Raw genomic sequence first — 20,857 nt, 5'->3', positions numbered from 1 at the left:
TAAACGGAAAGTATTTTCTATGCTTTTGGTGTGGAAATCATTTCCGACTAGTCCCACAGTTCATGTTTTCCCAGAGTGTCTGTGTGTTCGGTTCACACATTTCAGAAGGGCTGTGGTTGTGGTAAAGCATTTGTGCTCATGCAGGTGGGATGTGCTGAAGGAAAGGCAGGAGGATCATGAGGCCAACCTCGACGTCACAGTGGCTTTTTCAGTGTATGTCATTTAGCCTGACAAAATGGTTCAACTCCTTTACTCTGTCTTCAAGTCTTTTTTTTTTTTAAGATTTCTTTATTATATATAAACACACCAGAAAAGGGCATCAGATCTCATTGCAGATGGTTGTGAGCCACCATGTGGTTGCTGGGATTTGAACTCAGGACCTCAGGAAGAGCAGTCAGTGCTCTTAACCACTGAGCCATCTCTCCAGCCCCTGTCTTCAGGTCTTGATAGACTGTTTTGCATATGGTTCGTTTAATTGCTGAGACTTTGCTGTAACAGAGGTGTTGGTGCTAGCGGGCCATTAGGCTCATTCTATGGAGCAAATAAGAAGGGAACACATAGGACAAACAGAAGATTGGTCCATATGTAACATAAAGGTAACAACTTTCTTAAAAACAGCCCCCTTAGGATGGGAGGGGACTAGAGCTGGCAGTTCCCTAACTGCTCTGAGTTAGATATTTTACAGGACAATTCCCCTAGTAGTCCTGTTTAGATACCTGCCCCATTCCTTCTCACGATCTCTCCTCACAGTAGACTCTGAGAACAAGAAGACCATATCCTAAGGAGCCATCATTTTAGGCAGCCTGCCCTCACTTCCCTGTCTGCCTGAGGGAGTCTGAGTTAGATTTCTGGTAGACAGAGAAGAAGAGGGGCCATGACTAGGCAATAAAGGTGGTGAACTTCCAAGATGGCTGACTTCATCCCCACCTCGCTGAAGTGAGACAAAGCTAAACAGCCTACAAGAAAAGCTGCGGTGTTCTCAGTCTTTGCCACCTCTCGCTTGCTGAGCTCCAGCCAAAGGAGAAGCGGTGCAAGTAAGGAGGTGCCCATACCGTGGCTCGTTCAAGGCAGACTGCCCGCAAATCCACAGGTTAAGGTAAAGCACCCAGGAAACAACTGGCTACAAAAGCCGCTCTCAAGAGTGCGCCCTCTCCTGGAGGAATGAAAAAACCTCATCGTTCCAGGCCTGTAACTGTGGCACTCTGTGAAATCAGATGCTATCAGATGCCCTCTGAACTTCTGATTCGCAAGCTTCCCTTTCAGCGCCTGGTGCGAAAAATTGCTCAGGACTTCAAAACAGATCTGTGCTTCCAATGCAGCTACTGGTGCTTTGCAGGAGGTAAGGAAGGCCTATCTGTTTGGCCTTTTTGAAGATGCCAACCCGGGTGCTATCCATGCCAAACGTGTAACAATTATGCCCAAAGATATCCAGGTAGCTCGCCGCATACGCGGAGAACATGCTTAAGAGTCCACTATGAGGGGAAACATTTCATTCTCTAAAACATTTTTCCCTCTTCTTCCTATTATCGTAGTTCTGAATGTTAGATATTTTTTCCATGGGGTCAAAGGTACCTAAGTCTATGATTGCTAGTGGAAACACAGGGATAGAATCAGGTATTGGCAGTTTCTCCACGTTCATTTGTGTGAAGTTTTTAGTATACATGCAAGATGTAAAACATTAATGCAAGCAAAATGTTTCAGTGAACTCATTTCAACAGTTCAACTTTATAACAATTCTAAATAAATCTGTTAAAATTTTCTGGACAATGCCAGCATTTGGATTTTTTAAAAATAAATAAATTTCCTATTGACAGCAACTAAATGGTGTGTGTAGCATTTTGTCATACAGTAGATTCCATCCGTTCACTATGCTTTTCTAACAGAGTTCTCCCACATGCAAGGACATGTCTTTAATGTTGTCTGTCTTCTGTGCTATTACTGTAAGTTTGCTATTAAAATACATTAAACTATACAAAAGAAAAGAAAAGAAAAGCTGGGAAGACTTTCTCCCACCAGTGGGGCCCCTGAGAAAGCCTGATCACAACATGTTTACCCCTGAGTTTCATGCTGTCAGCCAGCTTGTCTTTTTTTCAAACTGATCAACCCTAAACTACGGAACGTAGGGCCCTTAAGTCCCATAAAACCCCTAGTCCTTGAGAAGAGCCTGGAATTTCAGATTCCTAAAAGCCCCATCTGCTTTGCAATAGGTCTTTTGTTCTGTGTGCTTTGCTGTGTGGGCTCACATATCTTCCTCACCCCTAATAAAAGCCTTTCTTTACCTAGAGTCTTATCTTCTCTGTCTGAAAACTTCACTCTTCTTACCTATTGTACTGGGGATTTTCCCCCCTGTTTTGTAAATCTTTAACTAGCAGAGAAAATGAATCCGATTAAGGCCCCCAGATGGTGATGGGTCTAAGTTCCTCTGCCTCTCCTTCATCCCACTGAAACACTCTTTGACTTAATTAGTAATTTTCTTTTCACAATCATTTCAGTTTGAGCTTTGTTCAGTATTTTTGTCTCTCTACTGAATTATATTTTCATGAATTTGACTTTCTTATGTTATTCAGATACTTCTTTTTTTTTTTTTTCTTTTTTTCGGAGCTGGGGACCGAACCCAGGGCCTTGCGCTTGCTAGCCGATATTTCTATTCTCTTGGAATTCATTCAAGGGAAAGGAGCGTGTCCTTGTGGATTAGAGGTGGTTTGCATGGCTAGGACCTTACCCCTGACTTGCCCGAAGCTCAACCTGAGGCACTGGCTGAGGCCATTCCTATTGTGCATGCTGGGTGCCGCACTGTCGGGGAGGAAGAGCACAGGGCACGCATCTCTCTGAGTTGCAAATGTGGTGGCTATGCCCGGGCCCACGCCAAAGGCAGGGTGATGTCCAGCAGCATTCAGGCCCTACTCCTGGACATGGTCCCCAATCACCCTGACTGTGTAACACTAGATGAAAAAAAAGATGGCAGAGTGGGCCACACGCGTGAAGCAGAGAGAAGCTGAACTAGGAGCACAGTCTAAGTAGACAAAGGAGCCACCAGGTGACTCAGGTCACAACCGGCTTGCCCTGTTAAGGGGAGGAGAGCACAAGGCTTCAGGGCTACCTGTCAGCTGCAAACGGCATGATGGTACCCAGGGTTCCGGCAGGGAGGCCCCCACCAGGATGCTGTACAGCACAGCCAGAAGCGACTTACGGAAGAAGGAGTTTATTGTGGCTTATGGTTCTAGGGAGAGAGTCCATAAATATGAGGAGGCATGGCAGCAGGTAGCTGCAACAGGAAACTGAGAGATCAAACTGGAATTGGATGAGATTGTAAACTCTCCAAGATTGCTCTAATGGTATGCGTCCTCCCACAAAGCTCCACAGCCTAAAGGTTTTATTACCTCCCAAACAGGACCTCCAAGTGGGGACCAAGTGCTCCAATATAAACTTAGGGGGATAGTCTCCTTCAGACCTCAGTATCCTCTGTGGAACCATCTTGACCTCTGTCTTAGTCAGGCTGACTAATGCTGCGATCAAACACCACAACCGAAAACAACCTGGGGAGGGAAAGCTCTATTTGGCTTACACTTTCATATATCACTTCTCATCATTATCAAAAGAAATCAGGACAGGAACTCAAAGAGGGCGGGAACCTGGAAGCAGGAGCTGATGCAGAGGTCACAGAGGGGGGCTGCTTATCAGCTTACTCTTCCTGACTTGCTCAGCTTGCTTCTTTATAGAACTCAGGACCACCAGTCCAGGGATGGCTCCACCCACAATGGGCGGGGCCCTCCCCTATTGATCACTAACTAATTAAGAAAATGTCCTACAGCCTTGTATGCAGCCTGACCTGATGAAGGCTTTTTTTTTTTTCTTTTTTTCGGAGCTGGGGACCGAACCCAGGGCCTTGCGCTTGCTAGGCAAGCACTCTACCACTAAGCTAAATCCCCAACCCCATGAAGGCTTTTTTCCCTTAATCGAGGCTCCCTTCCCTCTGATGATTTTAGCTTGTGTCAAGTTGGTATAAAACTAGTCAGCACGACATCCTAGGAAGGATTATTTTTGATCAGGCAGTGTTTATGGCTTCCACATTGGTTATAGCCTGATGTCTGTCTAGGGGTTTTGGGTTTTGTTTTGTTTTTTAGATTTATTTTTATTGTTTTTGACTCTGGGTAGGAGTGTGGCTGCATGTGGCTGTGTGCACATGAGTGAAAATACCACTGGATCTCCTGGAGCTGGAGTCACCGATGGTTGTAAGTCATCTGATATGGGTGCTGGGAACTGAGTTTGGGCCTCTGGAGGGGCAGCAAGTGTTCTTATGTACAGAGCCATCTTCCCATCTTTCCTATTATTTGTTTTATGCTAGAAATCTTCTCCAGTCGGAGAGAGCAACTGATTGGAACACTTTTCATGTATGTTTTATGAAAGACAAAATTACAATTCCAAGCCAAAGGATAAGAAGGGGGGAGAAATTCCACAGCTTTCCTGGACTACCTGGTATGAGCTGTTGGGCCCTACCTTGGCGTGTTTCCCTTCCCCCTCGCTGAGCCTATTAGCCTGATATAGCAAGAAGTTGTTTACACCCTTGGCAGCTGATTTGGGCCCAGGACTTTCCATGGCACCCTACTCCCTCACTGAGCCTTTCACCTTGTTGTTCTTAAGAAATTGTTTATGTCCCTGATTGGGCCCGGGACTTTCCACAACACAGATTTTTCCTGTTCTCCTCTTTCTCTGGTTAGGGATTTTCACCTGTCTTGTTTTTCCACGGCTTTTGCCTTGGGTATATAAGGAGATCTCAGTAAAGCCTTAGGGGCGCACTCTGTAAACGGGTGACCCGTGTATGTGTTTCTTCTTAAATCTCGCAGGCCTACGCCCAGTTCTCAGTGTCATGAGGATGCAGGCATCATCAATAAGCCAGAGACTTACATGTTATTTGATCCAATAGGTCAGTTATCTACTGCCCTCTGCCCTCCCCTTCCATTTGGCTAGAAGAAAAGGTGCTACTATAACCATTGTCCCCGCCAAGACTTGTGTGTACCTCAGTACATAGGTATACCACACGTATGAAGGGACATATATAAAATAGACCTTGAGCCTAAGTATAAGAACGTCACATCTAGCGAAACTTCTGAATAACTGCATTGCTCTCGCCAACACACAAAACGAACTCTACACATACAGTGTAAACACATATGACACACAGTGGATAACAATTTATTCGTGGAAGGGACGATCATTCGGTTTGGATAGACATAAAGACGATATCTGGAAAAATGTTGGATAAATCAAGAGAAGATGCTGCCATGGTCTGGCTGTCCAATGACCTCCCATGGGCTCCTGTTTTGAAGGCTTATCTGCCACTTGGGTCATGGAGGTTGTAATGACTTTGACTGTGGATGAATTCATAGCTGAGTGGATCTGGAGGCCCAGCTCGGGTAGGGAAGTCACTGGAGCCACCATCTCGTCTCCACACTCTTCCCCTTCCTTCTCTTCCTACTTTCCAGCTTGTATGGAGTGAGGCTCTTTCACATTTCCCCACCATAATGCTCTGCCTCACTCCTCCCCAGGACAACAGAGCCAGCAGACTACAGGCTGAAAGGGAGGCATATAAAGCCTCCCTTGAATGCTTTCTCTCAAACACTTTGTCACAGGAACAGAGAGCTGAGTCACGAGAACGACAAGGGAGGAACGATATTTTAGACGGAGAACCTAAAAGTACAACTGTAATACCAGAGAAACAAAATGATTAAAAAACACTGACATACAATTGCAAAGCAGAAGTAACAGTTGCTGTTGTAAGCAGGAGGTGGACAGTAGGGGGTAAAGGGTGGGGATGGGTGGCACAATGGGTGAGTTAAGGGTGTGTGAGGGAGGTTGACATTTGAGAACTACTCACTGGTCTTTCAAAACCGTCTAGAGCTGGTGAGACTTTCTAGATGAAGATGGGCTCTAGAACCTTCATGTCCTCTATGCTGTCCACATACCCATCAGCATTGCAGTGGAACTGAACATAGCTGTAACTCCTTCTCTCTGTATATCTACTTTTTAAGTTCTCCCACTGGCACCTGAGGACCTTAATGGGGGTCTGTGCCCAAACATATAAATTTTTGTAGCGATCTTTCCAGTTGCTACTAATGCATATATGTTCAACTTTGTACCATGTCATATAAACAAACGGGTGTGAGAGCCTCGGTCTCAGAGCCTTTTCTGTCATGAGGACGTCACAGCTGTAGGCACTGAACTCTTCGTTTGAACTTAGGTGATGCTGTTCCATGAACTGCCTCCTGGAGGTGCTTTGTGCAGGTAGGCTATACTGCAGACACAGCAGGAGCAAGAGCGTGTCCCAGGCTTTTAGAGAGGACATCATAGCAGGCACCAGGGCCACCTAATTGGGCACAAGAAAAAAAAAAGAGAGAGAAAAGAAGTAGATGGTAAGATACTGCCCTGTAAGTTCTGCTACACTTTACATTTCTATTCCTCGTAATTTTCTTTCCCAGAGAAGATAACCCTGATTAGAGACTAAAGGTAATTGTAAATTAAAGCTATGTTGCAGACTGAATGCTGCCAAGGATAAAATTGCACTAAGAAGATGGGATTCATTTTGAAATCTCTAAGTCTCTCCTATATGCCCTTTCTTTTACCCCCCCCCCAAACCCTGTTCTCCTTGGAGCCTGAGGGGAGAAAGGGAACGGAGGGAATAGGGAATAGGGAGAGAATAGGGTTGGGTGGCTGTGAGTAGGGACAGAATGGCTTCAGGGACCACTGCAGGGAAACAGTCTATTTATTGTTTCAGGGATACAGTGTATAAGAACCATTTTAGGGGTACAGGTGGAAAGGGCTAATTGGTCATAGCATCAAGCAAGCAGGAAGGGCTGATTGGTTATAGTACAGAACCCAATTATTGTGCAGGTGGGAAGCCAGAACAAGGGATGTGTGATGTTATGTAGCCTTTTAGGGGGCTAGGTACAAGGACACTTTTCAGACAAGGGACACTCTCCAGACAAAGGCAGAGACAGGGAAGCCTGGCTGAGAAGGGGAATCCCCCATCTTGCAAGAAAGCCATCTGGTCATTCTACTTTAGTAGCAAGGTTCCCCAACAGTCTTCTATGCAATGGAAGGAGCCTGCCGCTCTCTCACAGGCTCTAGCTAACTCCTCAATGCTCAAAAGATCAAGTGTCCAACAGACGTCTCTTCAAAGTGGAAAGACTAAGGACCATTGAGAGAAATATACTGCTTGAGAGATATTGCCAACAAGGACAACTCTGGGTTCCTGATGTAAGTTTTGGCTCAGGCCGCACTTCACACAGATTGCACCATTGGGATGCTCCAGTCTTGCCCTCCTCATAACATTTCTCCCCAATCGAGGGGAAATTACAACACCATTTCTAAACTCTCACGTCTTTTTTTAGGGACCATATTATTTAAAAGCATGATGGTTTTTTAGAGCTGCTTGTTGAGAAGAAACAGAAGGTCTGAAATATTGTTTCAACTAACTAAATACCAAGACTAAATAAAACTAGCTTTGCGGGAGTGTCAGACTTCTGGTTAAACAGCGTCTGCCCTCATTTCCACTGAGTCTGCCTGGCCCTGTTGAATCTTTTACCTTATATGAGCCCTGACCGAATATGGGCCTGATGGACCTTCGAGAGTCAACGAATTTGGACAATTTTCATCCTTAATTCTAAAACTCAGTCAATCTCTTTCCAATGATTTCTGACCTTTCAATCAGGTTTCCTACACACCAATCTTAACTTACCCAACCAGTGCCCACGTCCCTGATTGCGGCGGGTACAGAGGTACGGAGATCTGAGAAGCAGAGTCTGCGTCCTTTCGGAGCTCCCAAGGAGTCCACAGCAGTGGAAAAAAGAATGACAATGTAGGGTGCAGAGCTTTGGGCTTGTAGGGGTGGTGGCGTGGAGGGCGGGGTCAGGAACATTTTCGTATGTGAACCCGTTCTGTATCTCCTCATGTGGAACACTCTGGTTCACCCTGAGAGTAGCCTCAGGCAAGGTCTGCAAACATCAAAGAAGGAGGACCAGGCACAAAGGAATTTCAAAGTGTTGGGGAGAGGTGGCTCCAGAGAGGGATGGTTGGGAGTTTTCAAGAGACAACCAGAAATCTGTCCCTAAAACTTGTCTACTGACAAGTTCTCTGGGGGAAAGGCCATGAACGGCTAGGTCCTATTCTGTAGGGAATTCAGCAAGGATGTCACCAAGAAGTGAGAGTACCTGTTCAAAAGTGCAATTTGTAGATAAATCGAGACAATGGGTGTGCTTTATGTCAATAAAGCAAATACTGCTACTAGTTCAGCTGTGCCGGTGGAGTTCCTCTCCAGTTTGCCTTGGCAGGAGAATGTCTGCATGCCTCCATTGATATTAGAGCTTGTTTATGAAAGTCCGATGAGGTAATCTTATCATGGAGGAAATGGAAGCAGGAGGCTCAGTAGTTTCAAGTCAGCCTGGGCAACCCCATCATAAGAAAACAAAACATAACAAAAAGAATCCGCCAACTCATAACTGAGGATGCCAGCTCTTGCTGACCATCCCATGACTAATCAGGAATCCTGTGCTGATTGGCAGCCTGGGAGTTTGCTCCAGCTGCATTCCATGCAGCTTCCTTGTCTCTAGCTTCTGAGTGACAGGGAGAGGCCTTTGTAAGCACCTGAGTTTCAATAACTTAGAGATAAGTCTGAGGAAACAAAATAGCAACTGTAATGCACAGATGTCCAGAACCCTGTCTAACAAGTTTGCACATGCTACTGAAGACTTAAATATAAGTAGTAACTGAACAGATATAGAAAAGAGTAAAGGGCATACTGAGAGGTGAAACAAATTAGGACAGGGAGCAATTTATAGCCTGCATGATTTTTTCCATATCCTGTTTCTCTAGCTCTCACTATGACTCTTCCTCCTCCTCCTCCTCTTCTTCTTCTTCCTCTTCCTTCTCCTCCTCCTGTTCTTCCTGCTCTTCCTCTTCCTCCTCCTGTTCCTCCTTTCCTCCTCCTCCTCCTGTTCTTCCTCTTCCTCTTCCTTTTCTTCCTCCTCCTCCTGTTCTTCCTCTTCCTCTTCCTTTTCTTCCTCTTCCTCCTCCTGTTCTTCCTCTTCCTCTTCCTTTTCTTCCTCTTCCTCGTCCTGTTCTTCCTCTTCTTCCTCCTCTTCCTCCTCCTCCTCCTCCTCCTCCCGCCCCATCTCCCCCCTCCTGTCTGTTTTAGGCTCTTCTAGATGCCTCTGGCTATTCTGTTTCATACCTGCAACAAACCTTCTCCCAATTTAAAAGAAAGGGAAGGATGATTTTTCTTTTTTTGTGGTGCTGGGAATTGCACCCCAGGGCCTTGCCCACACTGGGAGAATATCTGCTACAGACCCACTTCCCCACCCCAAGCCATAGGCTTTCAAAGAGTCTACCCTGCAGTATATGAGAGCATCAGTCAGCAGGTCCTAGAACGTGTGTGAAAGGAATCTGCCGCTCTGTCAGGATCTTGTGCAGAGTTCTCCTACCACAGGCATTTCTAGCCAGTCGAGTGTTCATCAAATAAGGGATAATCCACTTTAAATGTGGAAGCATACTCTCTACAAATACATCTACAAACTCTACTATAATCTAACGCAACAGTTCCAAAGGCCTCTTGCATATACAGCCGTATTAGGATGCAAACTAAACTGGATGGGGGAGCAATGCCCTTGTACAGCTGGAGAAATGTGGAACTACTGAGATAGTTCAGGAAGTGGAGATGGCCATTACTTCTGGAAACTTCTTATAGCTACCCCCTGCCCCCCACCTTTCTCTTCCAAAAGCTTCTTAGTCCATGGCTCCTGAGTTGAGGGACTGGTGTTTCCCTTTGGATGTAAAGTTTGAGCTACTTCCTAATCACATTCTGTCAAGATATTAACTCCATCTACGAAGTCCTTGATATTCCTTCTGCTGTTCCGTTTTTATTTATTTATTCATTTTTATTCTACTATTAGTCAGATAGTGATCTAGACTTCCCGACACAGCTGCTGAAGGGATCCCCAGAAGCCTCTGCCTCAGATCCTAACCCGTGTTCTCAGGGTTTGCAAGGACTTCGTAGAAAGCAAACAGTCCTTGGGTCTGTGAACTGCTAGGTTAGAAAAAACAATTTTTAAATTTCACCAAACCACAGCTAAAATTTCACAACTGTTTCAAATAGTAACAAGGAAGTGCGGCTAGAGATGAAGAGTTCTGTCACTGTAAGCCTGCAAGTGTTTTTGACCGGCAACTCCTGGTGACCTTCTCACGAGTCCCAGGAGCTTGACACAGAAGTGGGTGTTTGCTCCCTGGTGGAGACATCGGATCCCAGGCAGCCCCCTCTGCCTTGTGAGAAGTGTTCAGCTAGGAGAAAGCTGAGAGGAGTTTGTTACAGAGAGAAAACAGAACAGACAGACCACCCAGGCAGGTACGCATGGACACTTCTTTATGGCCTTCCTAGACTCCTTTTTGCTTGAGGCCTTGACATGTAATTCCATTTAGTTTGACTAAACTTATTCCTTTCACCACTGGTAAACACATTCTCCGAAGTGTTGCTCCTCACTCAGTCAGGTCCTTGTCTCTCTCGACCAGGTGGATTTTGCCTATTTGACCTAATCCCGAATTTGACCGGGGGGGGGGGGGGGGGGGGGGGGGGGGGACGGGACTTGAATAACTGTGAACAATAGAGCATAGAACTGGAAACTATTGGGTTTGAGAGGATGGAGTTCATTATTAAAGTCAACTCTTTTCCTGCTCTCTGAACACTGGCTGTCATCCCAATGCACTGACTAGGCCAGTGTTACTGAAATCAGCCTTTGGCTCACGATGCCTGTCAGAATAAACGCGAGCCTCTGAATCTTTAAACTCGGCTGCGTTCAGAGAGCTGGCTGTCTGGGAATTCAGAGGGAGATCTGTCTCTCTCATAAGTGTATTTTATAGGAAACCGGAAAAACCCCACTCCAAAGTCTCGTCTTGTCCTTGTCTAAGTGATAGGCCTTGTGTCTCAGATTCATCGTCATGTCTTTTTGTACACCGGAGGGAAGTTCACACCCACTACGGAGTCTCCTATTCCTCCTGAAGGCTGGATAACGTCTAGATTGAAAGGCTGAGAACAGAAAGCTAGCAGGCGTTTGTCTGCACCGCTTAGGTGGTTTGTGCGACGCTTCGTTCTATAGCATGAAGAATAAATAAATCTGCTCTAATAATGGAGAATATCGAATATCCTACCTGTCTCCTGTCATCCTCCATTGACCCGCTTAGCTCTGGGATTGACGTGAATGGGGCAGCTGAGAAGTAGAAATGACAGACATGCGCACAGGAAAGCCGGGGTTAGATGGGCCCTGTGCTCTGATGGAGACCCGTTGGCAGCCGCTGGAAACTCATCACATTATACAGAGAAAGAAGGAGAAGGACGAAGGATGTGGGCTAGCTAATCTTGGAAGAGGCTCTCCGAAGGGGAATGGTCTCAGGCTGCAGTCACCCAGGAAGCAGCTGTGGGTTGGTACTTTCTGCACACACTTTCAACATCCGAGCTCGGGCCAGGAAAAGCCCCTTCCATTGCTCTGAGCCTAGTCCAGGGAAGGCATTGTCACTCCCTGAGTCTGAGGCATTAGGTTCCTTGACCTGGTTGTACTCGTGTCAACAAAACACATCCACTCAGGGGCTCATCTAGTCCTCACAAGTGTGTCCCCGGGTTATTTGGCAAACAGTAGGCAAAAAGTGTAAGAAGTACAAGGCAGGGGACTAGAGAGATGGCACTGTGGGGAAGTATACTTGGTGATCTTGTAAAGTGGTAGTTCTCACCTCAATCTTCCCAATGCTGTGACCCTTTAAGATAGCTCCTCATGTTGTGGTGACCCCAACCATAAACTTATTTTTGTTGATACTTCATATCTGTAATTTTGCTGTTCTTATGAATCATAATGTATGAGAGGAAAAGTATTGGCTCAGGATCTCCAAGATTGAGTTCTCAGACTAAGTTCTCAGCACAAGGAAGATTTATTTGCCTCAGAGGGACAGACAGAAGGGATAGGGGACAAATACAGGAGATAGAGGAGGAAGAAGAAGGAAACAAAGGAGAGGGGGATTTCCCTTCCAAGTTTACAATGGCCTTGTTTTGACCAATCAGATAAGATTGACCCAGATTTACTCCGCCCATTTTTCTGGAAGCCAACCCCTTTTAAGCCTTTTAAATTCCTCAACACGATGACTGGGACTGAAGAAGTTGGCTTCCAATTTGCTCTGGAATTCAAACTAAACGTTTAGGTAAGTGGCCTAGAGGTGGCCTCTATCTATTTCTGCTTGAGAGTTAGAACTGAGAGAGTGGAGGCCAGTCACTCTTGACTGACACCAACTCCAGAGAAGCTGGCCCAGGCAAACAGCTGGAGGCAGAGGTGGAGGCAAGGTACATACAGTCAGGTATAAAGAACTAGTGGTGTGGGGAGGACAGAGCTCCCAGGCTGGGGAAGGGAGTTTGTGTCTTTAGAATACAACCCAAACCCTGTATACTGCCAGAGTCGGGTAGACCAAGTTCATAGGTGTTCTAAGATAATGACAGTCCTGGAAGTCAGTAATGACCCAGGAATACATTTTAGCTAAATGAACTTATGATAAGGAATTTGAACACTATTAATAAATGTGTTCTATTTTTCAAATATATTTTATATGAAAAAACCAAACAAACAGTATTTAGCATTTTGGTAAGAGTTTAGGTGACACATCCCACCAGCTAGAGAAAAGAATGGCTTCTCTTCAGTAAGTAATGAAGTAAAACAGTGTCTCATTTGCAAGATCTCTCAGCAGAGGGAAATCCTTCTGGCTCTCCTAAAGAATGAGATGGTCCTGGGGAGGCTGAGGTGGGGGAGTGTGCTGGGGAGGCTGAGGTAGGGAGGAGTGTGCTGGGGAGGCTGAGGTGGGGGGAGTGTGCTGGGGAGGCTGAGGTGGGGGGAGTGTGCTGGGAGGCTGAGGTTGGTGTTGCAGCTCTTCTGAGCATTTGTCCTTTTTTCTCTTCCTTTCCTGTCAGGCTCCTCAGAGCAGCAAAGCCACCATGGGTCTGGAGAAGTCCCTCATTCTGTTTTCACTGCTTGTCCTGGTGCTTGGATGGGTCCAGCCTTCCCTGGGTAGGAAACCTTCAGTCCAGGATTTTAAGAGGCAGCACATGGATCCGGATAGTCCTCCCAACAGCAGACCCACCTACTGTAACCAGATGATGAAACGCCGGGGGATGACCAAGGGGTCATGCAAGCGGGTAAACACCTTCCTGCATGAATCCTGGGCAACGGTCAAGGCCATCTGCTCCCAGAGACAAATGACCTGTAAGACCTCCAGCAGGAACAACTGCCACAAGAGCAGCTCCACCCTGCACATCACTGACTGCCGCCTGAAGGGCAGCTCCAAGTATCCCAATTGTGACTACACAACCACTAACAGCCAGAAGCACATCATCATTGCTTGTGAGGGGAACCCCCTCGTCCCAGTCCACTTCGATGCTTCCGTGTAGGGCTTCACGTAGGCCAAACCAGTGAGATGTCCATGTCTCCCATCATGGCAACACCTGCCTCCCCTCTCGATCATTCTTTCCCTGAGAGAAATAATTCTTGTTAGGCCTTCCATCCAACCAAACATTCGTTCCTGTCCCGTGTCCTGTTCCCAGACCCCTCTCCAGACACAGACAAATGAAGCAAGGTGGCTCTCACCAGAGCATGTCCCTTCACCCTTAGACTTTCCCGACTTAGAACCAAATAAAATTCTGTCCATTATAAATTGCCCTCTCAGAGGTGTCCTTTTAGATGGTTCACGATGGGGTAAGGACAGCAGGCAAGTCACCTCATTCATTGGTCTGCGTCTTCCCCATTCCTGGCAGCTTTAACTACAGCACTGAAGCTAGAATTTCCTGCCTCTCCACTGAGCATTCATCCTCCCCATACACTCTTCTCTATAATAAAGTCTAACATCCATTCCAGCTCCCAGTAGCTCTGGGCCTCAAGTCCACCCGCTCCTCATACCAATACAGATCAGTCTCATCTACTGAAGAGAATCTTTCCAGTCAGAGGGAAGAAGAAAGCTGCCTTTGCCTCTGCCTTTCAGCATCTTCCATCAGGGTTTCTCTTTGAGCTTTCTTTCTCAATGTGAGAGAAAGGAAGCAGCCAGTCTTGACTTCCAGGGGCTCCTTCCTACTCTCCTGCCTCCTTAGCCTGACTCAGACCTCATGGAACAAATAGGAATGTGCACGTGTGTGTGTGTGTGTGTGTGTGTGTGTGCGCGCGTGCATGTGTGTGTGTGTGTGTGTGTATCTGGTGGGGTTGGGGTGAGTCTTCAGTTTTAATAACCACAGTGGAAATCAAATTTCAATGATGCTTTTGGGAAAGAGTCACGAAGGTGGCACAGTCTGGCACATGGATGATCCAGGATTCATGGTTGGGTTCTACATTGAAGGTAAGGAGTGGAGGTATATTTCTGTAAGAACCAGCCACCAGTACTCCTGGACAAACTGTAGAGTTCCTCCGCAGATTAGTCGATCATTTTAGGTTTGTTTGGGTTTTCTTTTAACAATTTGAGTAGCACACAGTGTCCTGAAACTCAGTACTCGACTGATGATGGCCTTGAAGTCTTGCTTCTCCTTCCCCGATCTCTCAAGTACTGGGCTCTTAGGCGTGTGCCACTGTGCCCCAGCTATTTGGGGTGGGAGTGAACTTCTTCCAAGTGGATGGGTCAGTGGCTAAATGCATTTACTGCTTCCTTAGGGGCCCCAATCTTGATTCTCAGCACCCACATGACAGCTCGAAATCACCTGTAACTCCATTTCCAGGGGTTCTGAGGGCATATGCACATATGTGGCCCAAATAGACTCATGCAGGCACACACACATAAGTAGAAATAAGAAATAAAGAGTTAGGCTTTATATCTCAGAACAGTTTTAGGTCCACACGCTGTTTCTACTCATGGTTATCTTCATAACTTAACACAGAGAACTTGTTCCTCTGATGGGATGGGACAGGCTTTACAACTATGGTGGCTGTGTTCTAAAGTTCATCACATCCATGAGTCACTTTCTAGCTGCTTCTTGCAAGTGTGGGAAGGGCTTATACTAAAAGTCAGTGTCCTTCCTTTTGTCCCTGCCCTGAGTCTACAGTGTTAGAACATTTGGCCTGGGCCCCTGACTAGGTCTAGACCAACTAGAGCTCCTGCACTTGTTTTTCTATATCTGTGCCACAGCTAACACATGGGGGATAGATTGGTACAGGAATCTGAATGATCACGGCCCCTAGACTCACATGTTTGAATACTTGGTCCCTCTTGGGTGGAACTACTTGGAAAGGATTAGCAGGTATGATGCTGCTTCTAGGTGTTTGTTTCTCCCCTCATGGTAGCCAGCCCACTGAGCACCAGGATAAGCTGGAGGCAGGAGTGTGCTAGGGGGGATTTATGCCCCCGAGACGGTGGCCAGGGTCTCTGTGGCTGTGTACAGGTAACCAGAGCTGTTGGAAGATGCTTCATCTGCATGGTCAGGGGTGGGGGAACTCCAGGGACTTCCTGAGTCTTATTTTTATGTTAAAGAAAGAATAGAATGATTGTAGAAATCTTCCAAGAAAGCAGGAGAAAGACACGCATCTAGGACACTGGGCTCACTCAATAAAGAGGCTCAGGGCTCCAGGGACTTCCTGGGTATCATTACCCTGAGTGTCCGTCCCATGTTTTCTGTAACACAGGACTCAGGCTTCTCACTCAAAGGGTGTTTAATTGTGCCAGTTTCCCTCTACTGCCTGTGACACTCTACTATGTCCAGGCAGGTGTTTCTGTTTCTAAGACTTCTGAAGAACTAAAAGACAACCTGTGTGTAGTCTCAGATCTTTTTCAAACCTGCTTTAATAAGGGTTCTTAAATGCTTTACCCTCTCTTCTAGCCCATCACCCACCAGAGGTAGTGGCAAGGAAAAGTTAACAGGGCAAAGGTGGATGTGGACTTGTTTAGAAATAGTTCTTTGGGGGGTGTGATGGTTTGCATATGCTTGACCCAGGTAGTGGCACTATAGGAGGTGTGGCCTTGTGGGAGGAAGTGTGTCACTGTTGGTGTGGGCTTGGAGACCCTCCTCCTAGCTGCCTGAGGATGCTCAGTCTGCTCCTGGCTTCCTTTGGGTGAAGATGTAGAACTCAGCTCCTCCTGCACCATGCCTGCCTGGATGCGGCAATGCTGCCATGCTCCTGCCTTGATGATAATGGACTGAACCTTTGAACCTGTAAGCCAGGCCCAACTAAATGTTGTCCTTTATAAGACTTACATTGGTCATGGTGTCTGTCACAGAAATAAAACTGTCACTAAGACATGGGGTTCTCATGAATTAGCAGCAGTGGCTGGATCCACTGGTAAACACCATTTACAGAACAGCAACAGCAGTTTGATCCAGAAGAAGCCTTGAGGCTCTGCCAATTGGCCTGAGTCTGTGGAAGTGGCAAGAAGCTTCTGGAAGACCAGCAAAGAGTGGCAGGGCGAGCCAATGCCACTGTCAGTTCAGTTATACTTATACCCTTTCTAAACATCACATGTCCTCTCAAGTGTCCACCCCAGCAAGACATCACATGCCCTTTCTCCAGGCAGCTTCCAGAAGAACACCACGTGTCTGTTTTCAGCAAAACGTCCTCCACTTGTCTCCCTCAGGAAAGCATTCTCTGATAAGAAGACAGTTTCCAGAAAAACATCACAGGACACAGCTGAATCTCCACAGAAATCAGAGATTCCCACTTCTCCTGTGATCTTCCCAGAGGTTTCACACTGTGTTGCTAACCTTCTTTACCCCAGAAAGGTAGCTCAAGAGACCATAACTATCCCTTCACTTCCCAACTTCAGATGGGTAAATAGAAGAGGAAGAAGTGTAAGGGAACAAAGGAGAGTAGAGAAAAGGGGAAGGTAGAGGAGGTGACTTCTATTTTCCTCAGAGGGACAAGGGACTGCTGCATCCGGAGAAGAGGAGACAGAGACGACAAATGGGAAAATGGCAGTTTGTAAAGGTAAATGGTGAGACCCTGTGTTAGGGTGAGGGGTTTAACTTTAATTGGGCATGTTAATTAGGTGAACCAGAAGGGATTTTTCATTGTTGGACTTCAATACTTTGATAGCTGGACCGTGGTAGCCACCCTTAGGAGGAAGAAGTGACCAAATAAGGAAATAGAACTTGGTGTACCAAAGTCCAGCCCCAGTGGGTCCCAAAGTGTCGAATTGGGAAGGGAAGAAGACTGATACCATCTGAGGGTAAATAAGAAGAGTTTCTGCATTTATTGGAAAAAAAGCTACGCGTTTATACTCTGAAGTGGGAATTTCTGGTTTCTTTGGAACTCAGTTATGTCACATGATGTTATGCTGGGGTAGACAAATGAAAGGATGCTTTGGTGAAGCAGACACAGGTGAGAGAATGTTCTGCTGAAGCACACACATGAGAGGACAGGTAACGTTTAGAAAGAATATAAATAGGACCCCACAGACAGTGGCAGGGAGCTCTTGTATTGGTTCATCTTACATATTCTTGCTGACCTTCACTTGTCATGACTTCGTAGAGACTAACTCACCAAACAGCTTCTCCTGCTATCTTTCCACTTTCATAGACTTGGGCTGATTGGTGGAGCCTCGAGGTTTCTTCTGGATTGAACTACTGCTGCTGAGTCGTGAGTGGTGCTCATAGAGTGGGCTGGACTGCAGCCTCTGTTTCACGTTGGTATTTTACTAGAGGACTGGACTGCTGACAATGAATACTAGAGAGCTCCAAAGAACTATTTCTGAACAGGTCCACACCACCCCCATTTCCTATCAACCTTTCTTTTCCATGACCTGTGGTGGGTGGTGGGCTAGAAGGAAGGTTGAAGGGTTTAAGATCCTTTATTACAAATTTAAGCCTACAAGACTCTATGTTTGTGTCGTAGCTCAATCACAGGTAATGTTGAAAGCTGACTTAATAATTCCAAGAAATATATGATTTTTTCATAAATTGTTTTTAGCCCATTTTAACCCTACTCTTTAACATTCAGAATGAAAGTGGTCATCAACTTTATTATAGCATTTTTTTTCTTTAAAGCAAAGCAGTAAGTTCAACAAGCACCTAAGTCCCTATTGCTCTTTAAAGTTCAGCATCCCCATCTGGTGCCCCTTTATACCTCCCCCCTGCACATTCTCAGCCTTTGAGGTCAGGAGGTACCAGACATTGATCCCTGAGAAACCAACCCATAAGAACAATTTTCATTCTTCTCGGGGCATGAGGCAGTGTTCACACCAGGTAGCATGGCAAGCATTGACCTGTTTCCTGATTGTGCTCTAACGTGCCTTAGTCTTACAATATGGGCCTGTTCTCCTCATCTACTCCCCAGAGGAGAGTGGCCTGCTATCTTACTCTTCTTCCCTTAGGCTGTATCATTCTACTTCCTTCAATGTATGCTCCTGTATAGGACAAAGGGGCTCAAGCCAGTCTACCTTCTTAATAGAACCTGCTTCTGCTGGGGCATACCAGACCTTGTCATTCATCCTGGAAGTCACCTAGGGAGTCAACTGAGGGCCCTGCTCTATACTTATTAACTGAACTCCTGCCCTCAACTACCAAGGCCTCAGATATGAGTCTGGGGTCTCCGTTTGTCCAGATTATGTGTTTTCATCCTCGGGACCAGGTGTAAGTGCCTATGAGTTTCTGGAACCATAAGTCTTTAGCTTCTCTATTTCTTTAGATACCACCTCTGTATACATTTACATCCTCTACAAAGCTCATATGGAATCCCCTCCCCACAAAGGCATTCGGAAACTCCCACAACACATAGAAAACCATCAAAGATGAAAGTCAAAGATACTGGAGAATTGTGATCTGCAATGTGAAGATGCTAAAGCTCTGTCAAGCAGCTGAGGTTGCTGTGCAGTGCACATCATTAGTGGCTACCCTTAGGAATGTAACCTAGTGGTTCTGATCCTCTAGAGAGCACTAAGACAATCACTGTGGAGGAAGTTAGGGAAAACAGACATTTTTAAACAAAATAAATATGGGTGAAGAACTTCAGAAAAGCTCATAGCCTGGTGTGGTGGTGCATACCTTTCATCCAGGTACTTGGGAGACAGTGGCAGGTGGATCTTTTTGAGTTCTAGGGCAGCCTGGTCTTATGTAGTCAGTTACAGGGCACTCAGGGATATACAGTGAGACCCTGTCTTAAAAAGATAAAACGAAAGCTCATTACCCTCAGGACCACATGGGAAAAGCTAGCATGAGTTGATTGCTGGAAACAGCCATTGCCACATGATGGTCCTGGCTTATCTGGAATACTGTTAAGTTATGGAGGTAGACCTGTTACAAGATGGCAAGCAAGATCTGAGGATACCCCAGAAATGCATGGTGTAGCTATGTGGGAGACTGGTGCAAAACCAAAGCCTGCCTGGACTTCCAATGGAGGCACACACACGTAAACTTCTTATGCGCACCTTTGACTCAACTTGTAGGTTCTTGACGTTGTGAGTCCGCTTTGTATTGCGAACTTTTTCACTTCCACTGGCAGAGATGTTGCATAGGATAAGGTCTAGAGAGGGCTTGTTCCATTCTGTGGAGTGTCCAAGTCTCTTTGGATACATCACTTGTAGGGAGCCGTATAGGATTTGGGCCTGGCCGCTTTGTGACTGTATAGCTCAAGGTGGCTACGTGACTCTGGGCTGTATGGCCACAGATGCTCACCCCTAAGATGGCTGCTGTAAGATTATGAGATTGTTGGACAAAAGCCTCTCCCAGGAAGATTCAGGGAACAATCACAGGATGTTTCAGCCTGAGCAAAGCTAGTGCCCTGCCCTGGGCAGATTCCTGAGAAGGGCTCGACCTTTTCAAAGAATATGTCCCCGGAAAACTGTTGCCTCTTCGTTTAAGGAGGATATCTTGCAGTTTAGTGATTCACCTTATATCCTTGGGCACTTCTCAGTACTCCCCAACCCTAAGCTTCAGTTCCTGCTTCAATTCCTGCTTCAGAGCTTTAAATGCTGTACATTCCTCTCAATAAACGAGACCTTGACCCTTCTTTTCTCCCCCCTCTTTGACCCTCAGGTGGCACCTCTTCGGAACCCTGAATAACTAGACCTGCTGGACGGGTCAATCACTTATGCACCCTCTTCCATACTCTCAGATGCTTTTGTCTAAGAGGTTTACAGAGTTGAGTTCCCAGCCGCTCTACCCTAATTCCTAAAGTCTGGTAAGAAGGGCGGAGAGTTTCAACTCTCCAAACACTTGGTGGTTTTAGTGACTTGCTTATCTTGAGACTGAGAGTCTTATTCTAAGTCATGTCTTTAGCATAAACTCGGGTGTGATCACAGGAACTGTGAACATCAAGACTGTCCTCTCAGTCCAGAAATGTCAAGCAGGAGCTCAGTGTCAGAACAAAGGCAAATGCAGTGACCAACTCTCATGGATGCCTGAAGGTGCCCAGGAGAGAACTCTCCTCCCATCCTCTTTCCTCACTCTAAACGTATTTACACAGGTGTGCCGTTGGGAGGAACATTTTCTCTTGGACCGACTGACATTCCACGATGCAAGTATAGCTTGTTTGCTTACATAATTGTCTTGGAGGACTTACTTCATGGCTCTACTGTGTGGGATCCTTCGCTTAAGTCAGGTAAGGGGACTTCAGATCAAGTCTCATTTCCTATTCGTTATTATTCAAATATCAGCTTAGTCTCTCACATGTAGTACACTTCTTTTAGCAGCCAGTGTCTTTGGAGTAATCTATTAAATGTTCAAAGTGGGAAGGAACGGGTATTATCAAACTAGGCTCAAGGCTTTACTTTTGTGGTCTGGCCACTGAAACACCAAACCAGACAGAAAAGGTAACAGTGGAATGAAAATTAGATCTTTAACCAGTGCAAGTGTGCTGGTAAGGCAAGGAACCCGGCA

The 20,857-nt window shown here is 46.1% G+C and overlaps 2 protein-coding genes across 2 annotated transcripts; one reads left to right on the top strand and one right to left on the bottom strand.

Annotated features, from left to right (window-relative positions):
• Positions 1-5,155: 5,155 nt before the first annotated feature.
• On the bottom strand, positions 5,156-7,893 carry Eddm3b (epididymal protein 3B). Its single transcript, NM_178103.6, has 2 exons — positions 7,736-7,893; positions 5,156-6,364 (listed from the first exon to the last, which is right to left on the bottom strand). Exon 2 carries the CDS (start codon positions 6,344-6,346, stop codon positions 5,912-5,914), a length of 435 nt encoding a protein of 144 aa, NP_835204.3. The 5' UTR covers positions 6,347-6,364; positions 7,736-7,893; the 3' UTR covers positions 5,156-5,911.
• A 4,268-nt stretch (positions 7,894-12,161) lies between these two features.
• Rnase1l1 (ribonuclease, RNase A family, 1-like 1) lies at positions 12,162-13,721 on the top strand. Its single transcript, NM_001013232.2, has 2 exons — positions 12,162-12,231; positions 12,989-13,721. Exon 2 carries the CDS (start codon positions 13,013-13,015, stop codon positions 13,463-13,465), a length of 453 nt encoding a protein of 150 aa, NP_001013250.2. The 5' UTR covers positions 12,162-12,231; positions 12,989-13,012; the 3' UTR covers positions 13,466-13,721.
• Positions 13,722-20,857: the final 7,136 nt, after the last annotated feature.

Source organism: Rattus norvegicus, chromosome 15, assembly GCF_021556685.1.
Source record: "Rattus norvegicus strain SHRSP/BbbUtx chromosome 15, alternate assembly SHRSP_T2T, whole genome shotgun sequence".
NCBI lineage: Eukaryota > Metazoa > Chordata > Mammalia > Rodentia > Muridae > Rattus > Rattus norvegicus.
The sequence above is the reverse complement of the archived record's forward strand: the minus strand, read 5'-3'. Positions and strand labels throughout refer to the sequence as shown.